Source organism: Procambarus clarkii, chromosome 10, assembly GCF_040958095.1.
Source record: "Procambarus clarkii isolate CNS0578487 chromosome 10, FALCON_Pclarkii_2.0, whole genome shotgun sequence".
NCBI classification, from domain to species: Eukaryota; Metazoa; Arthropoda; class Malacostraca; order Decapoda; family Cambaridae; genus Procambarus; species Procambarus clarkii.
In genome coordinates, this window is record NC_091159.1 from 22,459,282 (window position 1) to 22,481,918 (window position 22,637).

Genomic DNA, 22,637 nt, shown 5'->3' on the forward strand with positions numbered 1-22,637 from the left:
TCATAGGTACCACACAAGGAAAAAGTACAGTACCTGTTTGAGTTCCAAGAGTCAAACTCAACCTGAGCACAAATGTCTCCCAAATGCAATAAACTGCTGTACTACCTACCTTAATGTGGCTCTGAGGATCAATGTCGCTGTGGCCCCAATCTCTGGCCTGCCCTCCTTTTTGGTGATCTAGTGAATCAGGCTCATTGTATGAGCCAGAATACTCTTATCAACCCCAGTTGATAGAGTATTCTGAATTTACCTGAATGCCACTATCTCTAGTTGCCTTGACAGAGACAGAAAGCTGGCACCTTGTCAAAGGTCCCCCCCCCCCCAACCCCCCATTGCTCTGAGGATGTTTTTCAACTGGATTTTAAACTGAACTAATGTCTTTGCATTTATGGCTTGAGTGACTAGGCAGTTTCATGGGTTTATAACCCTAAGAGTGAAAAAGCCTCACATTTTCTGTCCTACATTATGTTTTATTGAGCTTGATGTAATGCCTTATGTGCATTACATTTGGTCTGAAGTGGTCTGGATGAATATCCTCAAACTTGTTCAGTACCGTATTTTATAGCTCTCGATGAGATGAGCTGTCATTTCTGGTTTGCAGTATTGTTAATCCTGTAGCCCTCAACCGTTCCTGATATGAGAGTTGACTTAGCTCTGTGATGATTTTTGTTGCTTTAGTGTTGGGTTCATTCTCGACTCACAATCAGGAATCCTGAGTTTGAATACCAGGAAAAAAATGTCTGTCCCTGACAAAATGAATGAATTATTGTTTCTTTTGGTTTATCAAGTTACCTTTTGAACACAGAAAGGTCAACTAGATATGTCCCTTATGTTTAGAGGAAGGATGTTGAAAAGTTTTTGGTCCTTATTGTTTATAGAATTGTCTCTTAGTGTATCTATTGCAACTCTACTTTTCACACGGGTTATTTTCAGATTTGGAACCAGTCCCTCAAATATTATTCAAGTGTAAATTTTAATGCATCTCACAGCTATGCTTCTAAGAGTACAAATTGAGAGATTTTAAGTGGTCCCAATAATTTAGATGTTTATTGAATGGATTCAGGCAGTAAAAGGTCTTGGCCTGTTCTCCAGATCAGCAACTTTCCATTTTTTAATAGGCCTGTTAGAATGCAACAGTATTCTATTCTAGATAGCATTAGTGTAAAAAAGTACCATCATTGGTTTGGCCTGTCTTATTTGAAACGTTCTTGTTTTCCAGCCTTTCATTATTATTGCAGTTGTGACAGCTATTTTTATTTTGTTGTTTAGTAGTAAGGTTTTTGACATGATTAATCCCAGGTCTTTTAGGTTGCTTTTTCTTTCTCTAGTGTGATTAGACTTCATTTTGTATGTATGTATTTCCTGTTTTGATTTCTTCAGTGCAGAAGCTGGAACTGTGGAGAAAAGCTGAACATCTTGTTTCTTTCTGTGGCCAATTTAAAGATCCAATGTACATCAGTTTGGAAGTTTGCTGTGCCCTACATGGTTTCTACTCAAATAAAAATCTAGTGTTATCAGCAAAGGGTAATATGGTAGTAAAGTTTGTGTCCTTGTCTGTCCAAAATTAAAATGAGAGAGAGTACTGGGGAACTGTGCTTTTCACAGAGAATGATCCAGATTTGATTGTTATTCTTTAGGTTTTGTTTGATAGGAAATTAATTAAAGAACCCAGCTTCCTACTGTGCCAGTTAATCCTTTTCTGTGTATACCATGATTACATTTGTTGAAAGCCTTTGGAAAGTGTGTGTATAATACATTGGGGTTTTGCTTGTCTTTTATGGTATGTATCCAGTCATGTTATAGTAGTCTAACAATTCTGAAAGGAAATAGCATTCTGCTCTAAACTGATGTTAATCAGGGTTATATAAATGTTGTGAATCCATTTACATTATAGCATTACTTTTTAGCTATTTTTCAAATATTTTTATGAAGTGTGATGTCTGCTATTAGCTACAAAAAATTTGTTATTGTAGAGTGACATGATATTTGCAGTTCTAAGTGCATCAGGGAGAACATCTGTATCTGCACTTTGTGTTGAAATGATGTTTACATCCTAGTAGTACAGTTGGGTTCGTTCTTGATACATAATTGACAATTCCGGGCGGGACAGAAATAGTTGGGCACAGTTCCTCTCACCTAATACCTCTGTTCACCTAGCAGTGAGTAGGTACTCATTAGTCAGCTTGTTGTGGGGTTGCATCCTGGGTGGGGTCAATAATTCGGCCTTTGGGGGGGGGGGAACCTTGATAAAAGCCAAACATGTATGAATAAACTCTGGCTTCCTGTCCCCCGACAGTGATTTATTATTATTATTATATCCTCGGATTTTGTTCTGAGTTTTTGTACATATGGTATGCCAATTGCCTGGGCCTGGTGGAGTGCATTGGCATGCTATCTATGGCTACTTCAATGTCTAGTTGGGGTTTGTGTGCCATTTGAGATATGGGTCAAGCTTAGGGGTCACATTCATGAAAAATTAATTTGGGTTGTCAATCTTTAGAGAGTTTAATGTACTGAAAAGTGAATTAATGTTACGTTTAAAGGTAACGATGTATTCTCTTCGCTAGTGGAATGTGGTAATAGGTGTTTGACTTTGACATGTGGTGACAGGCTGACACTTGTGATATGAAAGGTACTGATTTCACTTCACCCAAATCTGGGTAAAGTTTACTAAAAAAAATAAAGCATTGTTATTAACATTTTACAGGAGCCAGAGCTGGTAATAACAGTGAAGGACAATGTGCGTATTCTTAGGCTTAATCGTCCAAAGAGGAAGAATGCCATAAATGCAAATGTAAGTGATCTCTGTATTACTGTAGTTTGTGCAGTGTCTGTCATGGGTGTAATTATAAACTCTATATAAATGGTAAAGGGCAACAAATCTTTTTACTACAGTAGAATTGAATAACTGCAAAATTATTCTTAATGAAGGTAAACATAATTTTTGCAGTAATTCATATAAGGACAGACCTTGTGGGGTTCAAAATAGGAGATAATGTTCCCATGGTACCTGGCCAACAGTTCCCAGAATCCAGGACATTTGATCATTCTTTAGAAGTTCTGGCATCCATTAGGGAGTCCCTGGGGGAGCATAATCATAACGTCTAATGATGGATGCCACGTGAGGCGCTCTGCCAGACATATAAATGTAAGCACTATGGTTCTTTGTTCAATACACTGTTTACACAATCTTGATAACAGATGTAGGTTCATCCAAAAATTTGGTTTAATAATACACCTACACAAGTATTGGGTCTTTTCTTCAGCTTCATTCCAACACTAAGGTATTGTAATACCAACACTAAGGTATTGTAATAAGCTTCAAAAACCTACCCTACAAACAGGGTAGGTTTTTTTGTGACCTCCTTTTCCATTGTGAGAGATGGCCGACATAGGGACCAGGGATACCTTACCTTGAGGTGCTTCCGGGGCTTAGCGTCCCCGCGGCCCGGTCGTCGACCAGGCCTCCTGGTTGCCGGACTGATCAACCAGGCTGTTGGACGCGGCTGCTCGCAGCCTGACGTATGAGTCACAGCCTGGTTGATCAGGTATCCTTTGGAGGTGCTTATCCAGTTCTCTCTTGAACACTGTGAGGGGTCGGCCAGTTATGCCCCTTATGTGTAGTGGAAGCGTGTTGAACAGTCTCGGACCTCTGATGTTGATAGAGTTCTCTCTCAGAGTACCAGTTGCACCTCTGTTTTTCAATGGGGGTATTCTGCACATCCTGCCATGTCTTCTGGTCTCATGTGATGTTATTTCTGTGTGCAGGTTTGGGACCAGCCCCTCTAATATTTTCCACGTGTAAATTATTATGTACCTCTCCCGCCTGCGCTCAAGAGAGTACAGTTTTAGACTCTTTAGTCGGTCCCAATAGTTTAGATGTTTTACTGAGTGGATTCTAGCAGTAAAGGATCTCTGCACGCTCTCCAGGTCAGCAATTTCTCCAGCTTTGAAAGGTGCTGTCATTGTGCAGCAGTACTCTACTCTAGAGAGCACAAGCGTTTTGAAAAGTATCATCATCGGTATAGCATCTCTAGTGTGAAAAGTTCTTGTTATCCAACCTGTCATTTTTCTTGCAGTTGTGACGGCTACTTTATTGTGTTCTTTAAGGTAAGGTCTTCTGACATGAATACACCTAAATCCTTTATATTGCTTTTTCATTCTATGTTATGATTTGACTGCGTTTTGTATGTGGTTTTCTATTTTCATATTTTCCGTAGTGCATGAGCTGGAACTTTCCGTAGTGCATGAGCTGGAACTATGGTGTTTAACTTCGTTAAACACCATATTATTTTCTGTAGCCCATAGAAAGACCTGATCTACATCTGACTGGAGGTTCGCCGTGTCCTCTATGTTGCCTACTCTCATGAAGATCCTAGTGTCATCTGCAAAGGATGATACAGTGCTATAGGTTGTGTTCTTGTCTATGTCCGAAATGAGGATGAGAAAAAGTACTGGAGCAAGCACAGTACCCTGGGGGACTGAGCTCTTCACGGTTGATGGGCTGGATTTTATTTTGTTGACTATTACACATTGGGTTCTGTTGGTCAGGAAATTGTAGATCCATCTGCCTATTTTTCCGGTAATTCCTTTTGAACGCATTTTATGTGCAATAACACCATGGTCGTTTATCAAAAGCTTTTGCGAAATCTGTGTAAATTACATCCGCGTTATGTTTGTCTTCCATAGCATCTAATGCCATATCATAGTGGTCCAGCAACTGCGACAGGCAAGAGCGCCCTGTTCTGAAACCATGTTGTCCGGGGTTATGAAGTTGCTGTGATTCCATGTATTTTGTGATTTTACTTCTTAGCACTCTCTCAAAAATTTTTATGATGCCTTCTTCAGTTGGCTAGATTGAAACATATACTGTACAGTACATCTAATTACAAATTGGAAGATATGTATTGTTTAGTGCATATGAGAAATGGCAATATTTTCTCTTTCAGCTTTACTTAGGGATTATAAAAGCATTAGAAGCAGCTGCTGCTGATCTAAATACTGTGCTTGTGGTTGTGACTGGCACTGCTGATTATTTTACGTCAGGAAATGACCTTGGTGCTATTAGTCAGACTTTAGGGTAAGTATAATTTAAATGTATATAATGTTGTGTTCCTCTAACAATATTAATCTTAAAAGGGGAAGTAAGAATAGGATGGGCAAATATGTGTTAGTGAATGTTGTGCCTTTGCTTGGCCTCTCAGGAAAATTCTATACAGTAAATATAGTATGTATGTCTATGCAAAATAATACAGATTGAAAATAGAAATCTTTTGATGAATTAGATTACATCTGTAAGATTAAACTTAAAAACTGAATTCATGCTTTTCAGATAGGAAAATAAATATCAAGCTATATTATTAAATTGTTGACCATTTATGATGGCCCATCTTTCATGACAGTACTGTATTATAATTTTAGATTACTGTACTGTAGTTTAAAAAAAGAAGAGAATCCATAAGTATATTTTACTTTTCAAAGAGGAGGCCCATCAACTGTGGTATCAGAGGAGAGTGCCAACATCAGCGGTGAGCACACAATGAAGGCGGCAATTGGCTCTTCAACAGACAGGTTTAACAAGTAAATACAGTATGCTGCTGTTATTATTTTATGGTCATACTGATGCTATGATAGTAATTATGTTCAAAGAAATGACAATAATGTGAGTCCTTTGCGTATAATAATAATTCTACTGTACTTTAATAATAATATTACAAATACTGCAATGCCAAGCACTTGTAGTGCTTGTTCAAAAAGTAAATTTTCTTCATATTCCCCCCCCCCCCTCCCTCAAATCTTCCCAGACTCTGAGAAGGTGGTAGTGAATCTTAGTTCAAGGTTGACTGGCACCCTTGAGTCCATGGTGCCACTGAGCTAGAGCTAAAACAGTGCCTCTTGCAGCCCCATAAAATCTGAGATATCAAGAAAGACTGCTTCAATTTTTTATAATTACATTTTATATTTTAAAGGCTAAAAATAAGGTCTTTGTTTGTTTTTATTAATGAAAGAAACAATAAATAATACAGTATTGTAAAATTTTGGCAAGTGTGTAAATGAGCAAGGAGCACTGGTGGTGGCCTGACTGGTCTTCCTTCAACTTTGCTGATCAAGCTGCTCCATCAGTGAGAATTACAGTGTGTGTATTAATGTTATGTTATTTAAGTCACACCATATGTGCAAGACATGAGCTTACACATAAAGGGGCCTCATGGTGGATGGGTGACTAGTTGTAGCCAAAAGGTAACTAGTCTGAAATAAATGTAATTATAAGTGCTATACTGTCTAGTCAAAGGCTTAGCATTTTCTCCTGATAATTACCTTACATTTATTTCCTCTGTATAAACCTACCCCATATGTAATCTATTTTATAAAAGTATAAATAACAGAGGCACAGTCTTTACTAGAAATACTGTGCCTCTGGCTTAAGCTACAGGTACTTTTGAATGAATTTAGGCATTCTAGGTAAACAATTATTACAATTAAATACTTTAATTGTGATCTGCCCAACTACCACCAGATGTCAGTCCTCACAGTAGGTCTCGATGCTTCTGAAAAAAATATTAAACTCGTTTATACAGTACAAGGTTCGTAAATTATTTGTGAATAATGATATGCAGCAACAAGAAAAATACAAATTGATGAAAAATACTGACTTACATGAAAATCAACATCCCTGATTTTTACAGCATTCACATGGATTTTTGGATTTACCGATAATTTATTAGAGGGAGTTGTCGTTTGGAGGTTGCAGTAAAAAAAAAAAAAAAAAAAAAAAAGTGATTTAAAGGGTGCATTGGCATTAGACTAAGTGCTTAGGCAATGGATGATGACGCTTCATTTTCCACAGATTTGTGTCGGCTTTTATTGACTTCCCAAAGCCACTGATTGCTGTTGTGAATGGACCCGCTGTGGGCATTGGCGTTACAATACTGGGACTCTTTGATGTTGTATATGCTACAGACAGGGTAGGTTTTTTTTGTAACCTGAGCAGCATAAAGGCTTATTTATGCTGCTTAGTTTTTCTTTATAATAAGATATGGAAGCTATAAGCATTTTGTTCTACTAGAAGTTTCATCATCTCCATAAATTTTTTTTTTTTAATTCAGTTGAATAAAGCATTAAGTTTTTGGAAGGTTGGTTCATGGAGAGATACAGCTTTTGTTGGGCAAGTGTAATTTACTTTTCTATATATTTTTGAGTTGTGTCCTTGATATCTCTTCAGAGCTTAATTGCTGGCATGACAAAGCTTTGCCACTTTCACAGATTTATTAAATACTAGAATTGGCCAGCTAGATAAGAAGAGTATGTGGATCATTGATTGAGCATGAACTTTCTGGTTTGTTTTCTTAACAAAAGAAGCCACGGCTTGAAAATAAGTCTAGAAATGAGGCAAATGACTCTTAAGGGTGAATACCCAAGCTCCAACTTGCCGTGTTAGCCTCATTTCACTCAGCGACTTTTTTTTTTTCTCACCCATGCAGGCAACTTTTCATACACCATTTGTAGAGTTGGGCCAGGCACCAGAGGGCTGCTCAACTTACATCTTTCCCAGAATAATGGGACCAGGGAAAGCTGCAGAGATGATTTTGTTTGGTAAAAAGGTTTGTAAAACTAAATGATTTCCTTTTAATTTTGAAAGTTAAAATTTAAACACCAACAGATCATTGATCTGAAATAGGTTATTTGCTGTTGTAAAGTGTATGGTTCTACACTCAATGCATGGCACCAATTATGGGAAGAAATTTTTTTATAAGCCTTTATACAGTATTGCATTGTTACTGAGATATCATTGAGACCCTGTTAAAAATAACTTTCCTTTTTTTGGGTCTTTGTTAATGTACAGATAAATGCAGCAGAAGCATGCAAGTTGGGTCTGGTAACAGAAGTGTTTCCTGATGCATGCCTGGATCAGGTGTGGCCAAGGATTTATCAGTGGGCAAAGCTGCCTCCAAATACTTTAATCAATGCCAAAGGCATGCTTAGATCTATTAAAAAGGACTTGCTGCATAAGGTTAGTAATTCCAGGTAATTATTAATGATAATATTAAGCACTTACAAACATCCTTATTTCTTTATTATATTAAGATAGGCAAATGGTTTTTAAATCTACTTTTGGTCATTGCTTTCTGAATACCATATACGAATAAAAAAAAAATACAGCAGGCTCTTGCTTAAATGGATTGCAGTCATGGTAAGGCAAAATATAGGGGCAGGCCAAGTCTGCAGAGAATCCAGCCAGTCCGCTCCCTTACTCTTGACCCACTTAAACCGAACCTTAATGCCCCATGGGAAAGAAGGAACTGGAGTTACTGAGGACATAATAAGCAAAGGGGCATTTTACATTTAAAGGTTGATTTCCAAGAGAGAGGTCAATAAGCTACTGTGAGCCCAACTTTAAATAGTATAGCAACAGAAGAATCTATTTATGAAAAAGAACAGACAAATGCCCCCCCAGATGTTACCTGTGGAAGGAGATGGGTTGGAGCCAAGTGGTATGGTGGGGTAGGGTGGTGGGGTAGGTTGGTGGGGTGGTGATGGGGTGGGTGGTGGGGTAGGGGTAGTGGGGTGGATGGGTGGTGGTATGGTGGGGGGTAGTGGTGGAGTGGGGTAGAGGGGTGGCTGGGAGGGGTGGGGTGGGAGGCTGGTGGTAGGGTGGGTGGTGTGGTGGATGGTGTTGGGTAGGTGGTGGTGAGGTGGGTTGGGGGGTTAGTGGTGGGGGTATTGGGGTGTGGGGTGGTTGGTGGCAGTGGGGTGGGGGGCAGTGATAGGGTTGGTGGCAGTGGGGTGGGTGGTAGTGGGATGAGGGGTGATGGTGGGGGGTAGTGGGTGGTGGTGAGGGGTAGTGGGTGGGGGTAGAGGTGTGGTGGGGGGGGTGGTGGTGGTGGGGGATAGTGTGGTTGGTGGTAGGGTGGGGGTAATGGGGTGGGTGGGTGGTTGGGTGGGGGATAGTGGGGTGGTGGGGTGGGGGTAGTTGGGTGCGTGATGGTGGGGGTGGTGGGGGGTAATGGAGTTGGTGGATAGTGGGGTTGTGGGGGTGGCAGGTAGTGGGGTGGGTTGTGGCAGGGTGGGGTGGTGGTGCGGGTGGGGAATAGTGGGGTCGTGGGTGGTGGTAAGGTTGGTAGCGGTGGGGGGGGGAATGGTGGGGGCAGTGGGGTGGGTTGTGGGTGGGGGGTGATGGGGTGGTGGTAGTGGTGGAGTGGGGGGGTAGTGGGTTGGGGGTAATGGGGTGGGGTGGGTGGATGGTGGTGGCTGGTAGTGGGGTAGTGGATGGTGGTGGCTGGTAGTGGGGTAGTGGATGGTGGGGTTAGTGATGGTGGTGGGGTGGCTGGTTGGGGGGTAGTGGTGGGGTGGGTGGGTGATGGGTTGGGGGTGGTGGTGGGTGGGGTAGTGGGGTGGGGTTGCTGGTGGTGGGGTAGGTGGTGGTAGGGTTGGTGGCAGTGGGTTTTGGTGGTGGAGTGGGTTGGGGGTTAGTGGTGGTGGGGGGGGGGGTTGGTTGGGGGGTTAGTGGTGGTGGTGGCATTGGGGGGGGAGTGGTGGAGTGGGGGGAGTTTGGTGGGTGATGGTAGGATGGGTGGCAGTGGGGATGGTGTGGTGGATGGGGTTGGGTAGGGGTGGTGGGGTGGAGGCAGTAGTAGTGGTGTATAATGTCTTAAGAGAAATTCAACTTTAAAACAACATGACTAATTGTTTGTTATTTCCTTTAGGTCAATGACATGGAGTGTAAAAATCTTGAAGAAAGAGTGCAATCAGATGAATTCTTTACGGCCATGATGACTTTTTTCAGCAAGAAGTCAAAATTGTAGATGAATATGGCAACCTATACTCGGACTAGTGATTCTAATGAATGGTGTGCCACCCTGGTTAAAGCACCTGGGTATTCAGAGTTACAGACCTGCTCCTGTGCCAGGTAAGTCCAATACGGGTTCACCATAGCCTGTGCTACTTGGAACTTTTGGTTCCGAATAACTGAGTCTAAAACAACAACCTGGGCATTTATGTAGATATTTGTAATGCTCTGAAGGCTTAACATGTCAGTAACATTATAATAGTAAAGTAAGTGCACTGTTCTAAACAAAAATTATACTGAAGATTTAGTTTAGTATATATATATATATATATATATATATAGACGTGTTAACCCTTAAAGAGAACAAAGTGGAGACTAAAACGGTCAGTAGTTTTGTACTGGGAAGCCAGAACACCACGAGCATAGCTCTTATCCTGTAACTACACTGAGGTAATATACCCAAGAGTAATTCAAGACCATTTGTACACTACACAAGGTGTTGAAATAAATGGCATGGGAATCTGGTCTTAAGTAGACGTAGCAAGCAATATCGTCCATGGATGACTAATCATAACCCATCCAGACACTAACCGGCTTGTACTGTTCCAGCTTATATTATAGGACATCTATATTTTGATAACATTACATACTGACTAAACAAAATAATCTTTCCGCTCCTTATCGGTACTTCCAACTTGGGTGTTAATAAGGACTACTGCTGCTGCCAAGAGCACCACTCAGTCTGTAGTGTTCTTCATTGGCAAATTACCTGTGACTAATTTAATAGACATATATATATTTACTGTATTGTTTTATTGCTACTGTGTTTCCATGCCCATCTGTTTGGTCATTATACAGATTAGACTACTTAAGCTGTTGACCAGACACCACACTAGAAGGTGAAGGGACGACGACGTTTCTGTCCATCCTGGATCATTCTCAAGTCACAATCGACTTGAGAATGGTCCAGGACGGACCAAAACATCGTCGTCCCTTCACCTTCTAGTGTGTGGTCTGGTCAACATACTTTAGGCCACGTTATTGTGACTCATCGCCTGCACAACCTAAGCTCATTCTGATCCCAGTGCAGATTAGCTACACATGCTAATACTAGAGTAAAAACAATTTCTTTTGACAATTACAAAGTTACAAATGAAGACATATCACATTTGAATAGTGATTTATTTATTATTAGATCAGATGAGGAGTCTCAATAACGAGGCTGAAAAATGTTGACCAAGCCACACACTAGAAAGTGAAGAGGCGATGACGTTTTGGTCTGTCCTAGACCATCATCAAGTCGATTGTGATGAGAGGAAGGAGGCAAAGGCAATAAATAATCAAGAGAGAGGCGAGAAGAAAATCTTACAGGAAGAAAAAAGCAAGGCAACAGGTATGGAAAGTAAGGTATAATAAAGGGGATAATAATAAGAAAGGGACCATAAGAGAAAACAAGGTAAAGAAAGAGATAAAAGGAAGGGTAAGCTTATGTTAGGACACATTTGTTAGAAAGTTTGGAACATTTGAGAATATACTGTGAAAGGGAAGAGTCAACAGCAACAAAGCCAGGACTCTGGTTCATGTTGGTGGGTATGTTGCGTATCAAAGCCGATTCGACAAGACGGCGTCTGTGTGTATAGCAGAGGCAGGAACGATTATTTTGGAGGAAGACCAGTCAATAGGATGATTAGAATCCCTAACATGACAGAAGAGAGCATTGTTTGTATCTGCAGACTTAACACTTCTTTTGTGTTCCTTAAGTGGCGTCATTAAGTGTACGGCCAGTTTCACCATAGTACTGGAAAGGACAAGACGAATAGGAAATAAGAGTAAATACCAGCAGCATTAGAAGCAGTAGTAGTGTGAACTAGATTGCTACGAAGAGTGTTAGTCGAAAGGCGAGCGTTATGTCAAAAGGACGAATGGTATTAGTAAAGGTTTTGAGTTCAGACATGAAGGGAAGGCAGAGCACAGTGCTACTAGTGTTGGGAGCAGGATGAAAGAAATTTCGTTTAGCTTGAGAATAGGCACAGTTGATAAACTGTAAATAGTTATCAATTGTATTTACTAGTAGCACTGTGCCCTGCCTGCCTTTCATATCTGAACTCAAAACTTTTACTAATACCATTCGTCCTTTTGACATAAAGCTCGCCTATCGACTAACACTCTTCATAGCAATCTAGTTCACACTGCTTCTCCTGCTGCTGGTATCTACTCTATTTCCTGTTTGTCTTGTCCTCTCCAATACTATGGTGAAACTGGCCATACACTTAATGACAAACTTAAGGAACACAAAAAAAGTGTTAAGTCTGCAGATACAAACAATGCTCTCTTCTGTCATGTTAGGGATTCTAATCATCCTATTGACTGATCTTCCTCCAAAATAATCGTTCCTGCCTCTACTATACACAGACGCCGTCTTGTCGAATCAGCTCTGATACTCAACATACCCAACATGAACCCGGGTCCTGGCTTTGTTGCTGTTGACTCTTCCCTTTCACAGTATATTCTCAAATGTTCCAAACTTTCTAACAAATGTGACTTAAAATAAGCTTACCCTTCCATTTATCTTTCTTTTTCTTTACCTCTTACAATCCCTTTCTTATTCCTATTACATATTATGACCTTTATTACACCTTACCTTCCATACCAGTTGCCTTGATTTTTTCTTCCTCCTTCTCCACACCTCTCTCTTGATTATTTACTGCCTTTGCCTCCTTCCTCTCTAATCTGGAACAATATAATTCTGATTTTTAATTTAGCAGTGTATAGGCTATTACTGACTTATACTTTCTTTAACTAGTTAATTGCTTATTTTTCATACTGCTGTTTGTGTTAGTGGTACTGCTGCTGAGAGAACATAAATCAATATGCCTAATACAACAATGGAAATTGTCAAAACTATTTTGCATAAATATTTTTGGGCCTGATGCCACATGCTCCAAAATTCTTCTCATTAATGACTTGTGTATTATAACAAGATTTATTTTATTTAACACCCATATAAATGTCAAATCTTATCACTTATAAGGATTTAATTCTCTGAAATTTTCTAAGGTCTCTACTAAGAAAGATACGGTAATTAATGAATATACAGGTATACAAATTAACGTAGGCTGCCATCTAAGAGATAACGAATGGGAAACAAAGATTTTGACAAAGTTGTAAGATTATTTTGTCAAAGCCAACACCAGGAAACTTAAGATGAAACCACAGGCATCAAGCTAAATAATTTTGCTATGCACAGAATCCTGATGTACAGTAGTTACCCCCCTCCCCCACCCTTTTCCACACACACACACACACTAAAAATACATTACGCTGATAAGGATATTGTAACAAATTTATAAATGCTGTAATTTTTTTTTATTAAGTTATGACTTGGTAGGTCTGCCATTCATAACAAAATGAGTGAGTTAGTTTTTTCTTTAGACCTGTCAACCAAGATGGAGAACTTTACTGAAAGTTGAACGTTAGTTGGAAAAAAAATTGTATTTAAATTTACTTTCCAATTAAATTCAACATTCCTTAGATATATTTTAAAATGTACAAATTAAGATTTACAATTTTTCACATGTTTTCTTATAAAAGATGTAAAATAAATTTACGATAAAATCTGGATGATGACTCACTGTAATACAGGGATTAAAAATGATCTTGAAAGCCATAAGGGAAAAAGAGGAGGCAGCAATAACCAAAAATTGAGCCATTAATATTGGGTTTGATAGAAATACCTATCAGCATTTCCTGTACAGAGACTTCATCTTTGTAGAAACCACAATACCTTGAATGCAGTTCTTAATACTGTATACCTAAATGTCAAATTTCTTACTCAAAATAGGAATCTGTTAGAAGCCACAAACTTGTACATGTTCAGTATTCATTGTTTCTGCCGTTTAGCGGGTGGAGGAGGCATCAAATCTCTGTCTAGTTTTTTGAAACCTTGTTCTTTGATGTAAGTTAGAAGATACTCTTGAGTCACAGGATTTTTTATACTGTTACACACAGCTGAAAAAATATAATGTTAATTAGTTTTAAATAAAATAGATTATTATAAATAAGATGTTGAACATGGCACTCTTAGCCACAACCAAGTTAAATTATTTTACTTGATATTGAGAATGACAACACTATCTTTCCCACAAACATGATCATAATGAAGAGAAACATGGGAGAAGGGAATGTGAAATCTTCAGCAGTCTAAAATAAACAAGTGCATATTTATTAATGCTATACAATTCTAGCATATATTAGTTCATACTGTACAGTGCAAAAGAGAACAAAATTATTCTAGTTTAAGACAAAAATGAAGAAGCTGAAATGATCCAGCTCTCTAATTCCAAACTTTGGATAATCCTGCCAAAATCAACTCCAGGTTCTTGATTGCTTAATTTGGACAGAAATCTTAACTACTAGGTTTTGTAGATGCGCTACTGAACATGTGGCAGCCTTAGTTCATAATATGACTCGCATTAAAACACTGTATTAACATATAATAAATAACTGATTGCTAAAAATTGTGTGTACATGATATAAGATGTATGTTCCAGCTAAATAATCACAATGGCACAGAGAGCAGAGACAATTCACAACCACACTGGAAAAGCATCCAGAAAGTCGGCAAATCTTTACAGACAACTGGAGGGGTTAACAATGACCAAAGCCTTGAAAATGCCAAACAATTCATACAGCAAGAGAAACATTCAAAATTACCACACAACCAATAATAATAAATGCCACCACTAGGTGGCCACCCTTCAGCATGCAGTTATCATCTTCCTCAGTTCTTACGCTGATGCCTTACTGTTCCTGGGGTCAGACATGGCAAACCCTGCTGCTTCAAGCTAAGTGCCAGCCATCCTTGGACTTCTTTCTGTGAGCGTCATTTGCTTTGTACTTTGTTCTATATTTTAGCTTTTGCTTCACATGTGTTTCTATGCAGGTTGTTGTCTAGGCTTTGCCTCGTTCTGCTCTGGTTTATTTCCTAGGGGTTCCTATCATTGCCCTTGCACTAACCGAGATATCTTCTCTGGTGTGTTTGGGAATTTGCCCTAGAAGTCAGGCCAGTGGGGCGGAGAACCTCACCTAGGCCTATTCACAAGTCTGACTCCTCTGTTTGAACCCTTGGCTGGGGAATTCAAGTTGGTTGTGCTGGGACTCGCATGTTTGTTTAAACGACATGCCACCACCAGTCATAGTTTAAGGGGGCCTGACAGCTGAGTGGACAGCACTTCGGATTTGTAGCCCTGAGGTTTTGAGTTTGATCCCCGGTGGGGGCTGAAACAAAATGGGCAGAGTTTCTTTCACCCTGATGCCCCATTACCTAGCAGTAAATAGGTACCTGGGAGTTAAGACAGCTGCTACGGGCTGCTTCCTGGGTATGTGTAACAAAAAGAAGGCTTGGTCTAGGACCGGGCCGTGGGGATGCTAAGCCCCGAAATCATCTCAAGATAGCCAGTTGTTGTGGCTGTGCTTGGCATCTCTCTCTGGCAAGCAGCCTCAATGTCTGAGTGCTCTGCTTGGTTAGCCACCTTCACACCATGGTTATCCCCTGACAGCCCACCTGAGATCTATCCTCGAGCCCATGATGTTTGCAAGTACAGTGGACCCTTGGTTTATGAATTTAATTCGTTCCAAGAAATAGTTCATACACCCAAAATTCGTAAACCTAAACTAATTTTTTCCATAAGAAATAATCTAAATTGAATTAATCTGTTCCACACACCCAAAAATATTAACTTAAAAATAAATTTTATACGGAATACAGTACTACTCATATTTTGCACTATACGGCTACCCTACCTTTATTGAGGACTCTTGTTGGCATATGGAAGACAGTGAGGAGGGAGGAGAGTCCCCTTCCATTATAACATCAGACAGTGATAACATTTCTGGGGTACTCTCTCTCCCTCCTACATTTTGCAGGCATACCACTAGGACCTGGTTGTGGCTCACTGCTTGTTTCTCTTACCAAGAATTTGTCTAAAGACAGTTCTTCCTATGCTGCACACATTTCTTAATGATGAAGGGACATCATCTACTGCCTCTACTCAACTATTTTCTTAGGTTGAACTTTACCACTGACTTTCTTAGAACCCATAGTGTGATAAATAATAACTTATGTTCAGAAAAAAAAAAAAATTCTTCACAAAGAATTCCAGCGCAGTCGTCACTAGGGGTGCCTCGTCCCGTGCCCAGCAGAACTCTCATGCTCATCAACCCATACATGTATCAACAAACTCGAAATCCGAGGTACATCTTCTACACAGTCAAATTTTACGAGGAAATTGACCTCGTATACCAAAAAATTTGTAAAGAGGGGCATTCATAAACTGAGGTTCCATTGTACACTGCATTAGTGGCAGTTTTTTCCAACATGCCCTGGCCTGATATTCTGGCATGGATTTTGGTGTTCTAAAAGTTCTGATAGCCCAGTACAGTATTTGGTTAATGTCCCTGGTCCTAATCGGGTATGTGTTGCCTTGGCAAGGAGCAAGCAGAGCTTCTTTACTTGATACAACTGAGAAGCTGGAAAGTCACTCTAGAAGCATCCATCACCCAACTAACCCACTCTTCAGGGAAGAGACAGAAAAGAAGGAAGCCAGCAACAAAATAGCACACCTTCCTGAAAATTAACCAAAATAGCTTCCCAATAGATAAAGCAAGCTAAGAAGCAGCCCAGCAATGCATCCTTAAGAAGCAAGGTGTCAGTTGAAACAGCAGATAACAAGGCTGGAACAGTGGACAACCCAAGAGAATGGGTTTTCTCATTAAATGACAAACTGGACAATAATTCATGAGACCACATAACTGATTATGTACTGTACCTAAGAAAAGGACAACCTTTGAAGCCAAAAACAACCAAAGGGAAAAAATTTATGAATTTGCCACGAACTCGCATCCATTCAAAATCCAGGGCATAAAGCAGTGTTAAGGAAATCAAGAGATTTCCCAGAAACAAAAACACTACACTCTGGGGAAATCCTTCCTCCATTCTAAGAGCTACAGAATGACTGCCATTTCTTCAAGGAAAATAACAATTGTTCATTTGCCAAAAAGAGAGCGTAACCTGGTAATGAACCAAGCAATAGCAGCCTATGCACAAAAGGTAATAGAACATTAAGCATGCATGCATAAAATCCCATACCAATACCATCAGGGGTTGTGGCAGCAACAGCTATTTCCTTTCATTAAGAAAATACAATACCTGAACTGCCAACTCACAAATGAGCAAGTGGGAACAAACATGAGAGAAAACTGAATATAAATGGAACTTTGTACAAAGCTCTAGGCCTGGTGTTGTGCCTTCAGTGGTACAAAATTTTTTACCATGTACAAATTCAAAGCGGCTACGGATTGCTTCAACATGCGTAAAAAATTTAAGAATGCTTTCAAGCATTTTGTTTTTTCCCCAGAAAAAAGGCAAATTACAAGTAAAATAATTACATTTTAATACGTTTAAAAATTTCTATGGGTACACGAGATAATTTTTAGCAGATAAATGCCAATTTGGGCACATGCTTTTAAAAAGGTTTGCCATCCCTGCCATACAGCATTGATTTGCAATCATTTCATGTCAAATTTTAATCGTAACCCAAAGAATAACTCGGAAAACACACACACAAAAAAATTTTTTTGGCGTCATTGAGAAGACTTAGAATGTTTATGGTCTACATTGAAATCAAAGTACAGTATAAATGTTTTATTCCATATATTGCTGCAGTGTTGTAAGAATGAGGTGGCCAATTTTTTTGCTTACGCCACTCGCATAGACCTCATTCAATTCCAATGCACAAAACTAGGGGTTTATCTAAATGAGCATAGCTTTACATAGTCCAAAGTTACAGTATTACTAAACATTACATTAATAACATACCCATAGCTGTGGTGTAACTATTTGGATGAGACTTGTCAGTACGTTCTCGCATGAATACCCAAGTGTTCTTCTCTTTCTCATACTTGCATTCTATAATCTTGTTGTTATAGTCTTTAAGTGTTTTAGTAATCTTCATCTCGGCAAATGGTGTTGCTAAACCACCAACATACAGCTGTCCTACATTCGCTGTGAGAATCCTGAAATACAAGAAAGAAAATTCTACTTACTTTTCTCAGATGTTGCCAAGGACTTAAAAGCATAACTGAAAAATATGAAGGAGCAGCAACTGGCAAAATTGCACATGAACTAAAAATAAAAAAGCATAGAAGCACCTTGTATTGATCAAATTACAAAATTTGAAAAGCAAATACGTTATGTACAATTTTTAGAAATACATACTGTATATCACTCGCTAGGAAAGCAATGTTACACCACAATATCAGAGGTATTTGCATCTAAGTTATCCCAGTGTGTGTCAATACCAACAAATGCTGGAAAATAAGAGTACACCAGAGTTATAACAGATGGGGGTAGAATTGCCAATGAGCAGGAACATATACATTTGTAGACAATAAAGCACAAGCATAAGATCAGAGGAGTAGGACTGGGAATGAACCACCTTCATTATCTTCCTAAGCTTGTTGGTGTGACAGCAGTATCCCAACAGTGCTGCAAAGACAAAGGCTGCTGTCCTATTCTCCGGGTGGAAGTCACGAAACGATAGGGAATGCCTTGAGAAGATAAAGCTGGCCATATGATTCTTGGCCACCTTAGTGCACTTGTTTTCAAACAAATGAAAGATATATTTGGGGTGGTTCTGGACAGTAAACTGTCACTAGAGGAATGTAACGGACATTGTGTCAGGAGCATTTGTTATGCTTTCCAACTTCAGAACTGCTTTTAAATACATGGATGATGAAATATTAAAGAAATTGCTCATGACTTTTGTGAGCTTAAAACTGGAATATACAGCATTTGTATGATGCCCACATCTCAAGAAGCACATTAGTACACTAGAAAAGGTGCCTCTCAAGAAATACATCAGTAAATTATAAAAGGTGCAAAGACAGGCAACTAAATGCCTTCCAGAACTGAAAAAAACAAGAACTATGAGGAAAGGTCAGAGGTGTTAAATAGGCCATAGAAAAAAGAGGCAATATGATCATTACATACAAAATAGTAACAGAAATCTACAAAACTGACAGGAATTTTTGAAACCTACAACTTCAAAGACAAAGAGGACATGGATTCAAGCTAGGGAAACAAAGGCGCCCCAAAAAATTAGATAGTTCTTTGCAAGCAGTGGCAGATGGATGGAACAAGTTAAGGAAGAAGGCAGTGGATGTCAAAACTGTAAGCAGTGTCTAAGCAGCACTAGGAAGACAGGACACCATGAGAGTAGCTCTCATCCTGTTACACTGGGTCTATACTGCATACCATCAAAAATCTATATGAAAGCCATGCCTCTAAAATTTCTGAAACAATGGAGGAGATGCACACAATTCTGTGCATCTCCAGTTCTGTGTATTTAGTAGTTTGTTTTCCTCGGGTCTCAGTGGGAGGAGTGTTCTTGCACCACCACCACTGTTCTAAGCCATCCTAAGCTCTCTGGTGAACTGCAGGTTATTTGGCAAATCTCACTACAGTACTGACTTTGAATACTGGCTCCCCCTCCTTCTCCCACATCTGTGTGCATTGAGAAGATAGTTTTTCTCCTGTCTGCAAAAGTTCTGGCAATTCCTCCACTTTGGTTAAAACCACCCTTGTGCAGAGGTGGCTTGTGTAATGTGTGAGGAATTACAGCAGGGTGACTGGGAAAGCAGCAAAGGATGAAAGCAGATGACTGTAACAGTCACTCAACATGCCTTCATTCAGTGCCCCATATACATAATCAAACCACCCACACTATTGTTATCATCACTAAAATATGAAATATACAATTCATGGTTTTATTATGTCCAAGAGCTATAAATAATGGCAAATTTACATCATATAATAAAGGTGGTGTTGGTAACTAGCTGTTTTCATTATGTTATCTGCTGGTTATCACTGCCACTAAGACCAAGTGCTATTTACCACATACTGTACCTCTTTTGTGCATACTGCCTCCCTTACTTGGTGTTATCAAGACATTGAAACTAGTTTATCATAAATCAAATGATAGATGTGACAAAATCCACGGCTTTCTAATGGGCACAAGCAGCCATAGGCTTCACAAAACAAAATACCAAACATGCCCTGTACCACCAAGTATGGAAACAGGCAGAGCATTCAAAAGTACAATGAAAATTTATATATTGAGTAATGCAGCTTGTGCAAATATGTGGGATGGATTTAGTAATGAAGGAATTAGTATACAAGGAAAATTAGGAATGAAAGTAGTGAGGGTGAAATACAATACAAGTAAGTGATATTGACACTTTAATAGGATGTCTGAGAAACACTATGAAGAGTGGTGTACAAAGTTGAGATAAGGGGATCATATGTCATGTGAATGGCCATGGATTAGTGGGTCACCCATGTCATCGGCTGACTGGGTGCACCATACACAAATAGAACATGGGGATAGACAATACCCCTCAACTCAGAAATATGTGCCATCTAGTCTTAAAAACAAGGTAGACTACTCCCACAAAGTGTTGAACAGTACCAGACTTAATTCTCTAACAATGCCTTGGGCTAGAGCTAGAGCCCCTTCTTACCCAGAGTAGAGGGGAACCAACCAAGAAGCCCTGCCAGCTTGTGTGAGCAAGGATTGTAGTTGTTTAGGACCTACAGCTAGTAGAAGGGATTATTAAGAAGTGCAGATAAAAGATTTCCTAGGTAGAGTTATAGCTAATCCATTATAGTCAAGGACTCAAACATGCAACTAGAAGTCAAAATCATTCTCTAATAAAAGGGAAATCTAGGAAAACTACTTTAGAGCCTGAACTCAACAATAACAATGCTGGAGGTAAAAAAAAATTGGCTGTATGCATCATTGAAATATGCACAGCACCTGGCTGCACTAAGAAGCACTTTCCTAAGCCCCAATCACATTTACCATGGCTAACAAGCATAGGATGGCAAACACCTGGTCCAAAACAGTAACAGGTCACTAGACTCTCAAAACTTGCCATTGCAGGCTGACTAACGCAAACAAGTCTTAACTCTAGGACATGGAAAGGTGAGGGTTACAGTTACAGAAACAAAGCCAAACATAACCTTGCCGAGGCAAGAGTCCAACAGAGCTAACCGAGTATGACAGAAAAGGACTTGCCAGAACAAATGCAACAAATGTAGTGTGGAAACTTTGAGAGCAGCAGCTCACTGCTGAAGCACAATTCAAAATAGAACATAGAAAGTCAGCCTATTAGGTCATAAGACAAAAAGAAAAAACTTAACACACAAAAATATATGTAAAGCCTTAGAAAGTACACTGAAACAAGGGTTTCTAAGAATGAATGCAAGTTACCTAACAAAATCCTGTTTCGAACCTGCCCACACCATCACCAGAATGAGTCATGAGGCTGGGGAACTAATGTTTATTTATTATAGGTTTCAAGAGTTGTACTCATGCAGCCAAAAGCCAAGGTTGTTTGATGATTATTAGTAAGGCTGTTGCTGGCAGCAGCTCATAGGCCTACATCTGACACTCCTTACAGGAAAATGTCTAATTCCACTCTTTGAAACCTGTTCATGCAATTGCAAAACAACCTAAACCTCGGTTTCAGCAATCATAATTTTTATATATGTTGCAAGTATGTTGGCAAGTTATGAGCTGATATTCATAGTGTTCTCTGATTTTGCTTTTGACACCTCTACTATCTACTGGGTCTATTCTACTTCCTACCATATTCTTTATTTATTGGATGCTGCCATCTAATCTTCGTGGACATGTTGTGCTCTGCTTGATGATATCATGCAGGGCCTTGGGAAAGCTTCAAGTATTTATTGGTGTACTTTCTGTGGTAAACAGATTGGTCTAGCTTTTTTTGGTACTTCCCTGGCACCAGTGTGACCTGGTACACACATTTTGGTAAGATCCCTACTACACAGGGACAAGTACCTGCCTAGATTATCATGAGTCTGTCGAATGGTATATTCAGTAGGCTTGCCTTACAGAACACCCAGGAAGAACAGCACAGAAAAGTTTAATAACAAATAATTAAAAGTTTGCAACTTACCCTATGCCGCTTTTTTTTACAATTTTTAATTTAAAGTCAACGGAGTTATGACTCAGAGGTTTCCATTTCAGAACGAGGTCACATCTTCCAGGAACATAATGCTGAAAATGAATGAAGAAAAACAATGCATTAAATTTTAAAACTGTATATTACCATTAACACTTTATTTCTAATTTTTATGGGAAGACTGTCATTGTCTAAATAATATGGAAACATACTGCAGAAAAATATTTTCAGTTACTCTCATCCTTTCTCAACATCTTCCACATTCAGAACCATTGTAAGAAGCTAATAGTCATCAACTAAGAAAATGGCCAATACAATATCTCATCCACTTCATAGACTAAGAATAAAGTTCTTCATATGAAAAGTGGCAAACAAAAGGTTCCAAGTTATTTCAATGGACTACCAGCAACTCTCCCTGGCAATACTCTCAACTCCACCTTATTTCATTACCAACTTAAACCATACTATCATCCTGTTTATTGTACAGGGTAGCTGAAAAATATCAAGAAATACTGTGCTTTATGCTAAACCAACCAATAGCAGCAATATACAAGTGAACCAATACAACTATAAACTTGCTGATCAGTTCAGAGGGGAATTTGTCACCATTTTAGGTAACACCAGATCCAGAGTAGCTGGTGGATCCTGTCCTCAATCTCTTATTGGTTCCTTGTTACGTTACTACCGGAAGTGTTTGTTTGCCGTCTGCTAGTTTTGCTCATCGCATTTTGTCGTCACAATGAAGATCCTTTGTTGTCCACCATTTCCCTGCTTTGTATTTCTTTAATATCCATGAGCATTA

At 39.4% G+C, this 22,637-nt stretch overlaps 2 protein-coding genes across 13 annotated transcripts in view; one reads left to right on the forward strand and one right to left on the reverse strand.

Annotated features, from left to right (window-relative positions):
* The window catches only part of LOC123746617 (enoyl-CoA delta isomerase 2), a 29,994-nt gene extending 19,404 nt beyond the window's left edge, over positions 1 to 10,590 (forward strand). For all 7 annotated transcript variants that reach the window (XM_045728309.2, XM_045728317.2, XM_045728290.2 and 4 more), the window contains 7 exons: positions 2,708 to 2,794; positions 4,950 to 5,080; positions 5,482 to 5,580; positions 6,848 to 6,965; positions 7,482 to 7,601; positions 7,844 to 8,011; positions 9,705 to 10,590. In XM_045728309.2, the coding sequence (XP_045584265.2) occupies positions 2,708 to 2,794; positions 4,950 to 5,080; positions 5,482 to 5,580; positions 6,848 to 6,965; positions 7,482 to 7,601; positions 7,844 to 8,011; positions 9,705 to 9,803 (822 nt within the window). In that variant the 3' untranslated portion in view covers positions 9,804 to 10,590. The remainder of the gene's footprint in view (positions 1 to 2,707; positions 2,795 to 4,949; positions 5,081 to 5,481; positions 5,581 to 6,847; positions 6,966 to 7,481; positions 7,602 to 7,843; positions 8,012 to 9,704) is intronic.
* Positions 6,471 to 22,637, reverse strand: part of mRNA-cap (mRNA capping enzyme) — a 44,952-nt gene continuing 28,785 nt past the window's right edge. For 2 of the 6 annotated variants that reach the window (XM_045728226.2, XM_045728260.2), the window contains exons 11-14: positions 21,830 to 21,930; positions 17,664 to 17,860; positions 13,620 to 13,795; positions 6,471 to 6,548 (exon numbers count right to left, since the gene is read on the reverse strand). In XM_045728226.2, the coding sequence (XP_045584182.1) occupies positions 13,668 to 13,795; positions 17,664 to 17,860; positions 21,830 to 21,930 (426 nt within the window). In that variant the 3' untranslated portion in view covers positions 6,471 to 6,548; positions 13,620 to 13,667. Of the gene's footprint in view, positions 6,549 to 12,401; positions 12,518 to 13,130; positions 13,796 to 17,663; positions 17,861 to 21,829; positions 21,931 to 22,637 lie in introns of those variants that run through there. The other 4 variants (XM_045728218.2, XM_045728250.2, XM_045728240.2 and 1 more) reach the window with 3 other exon arrangements.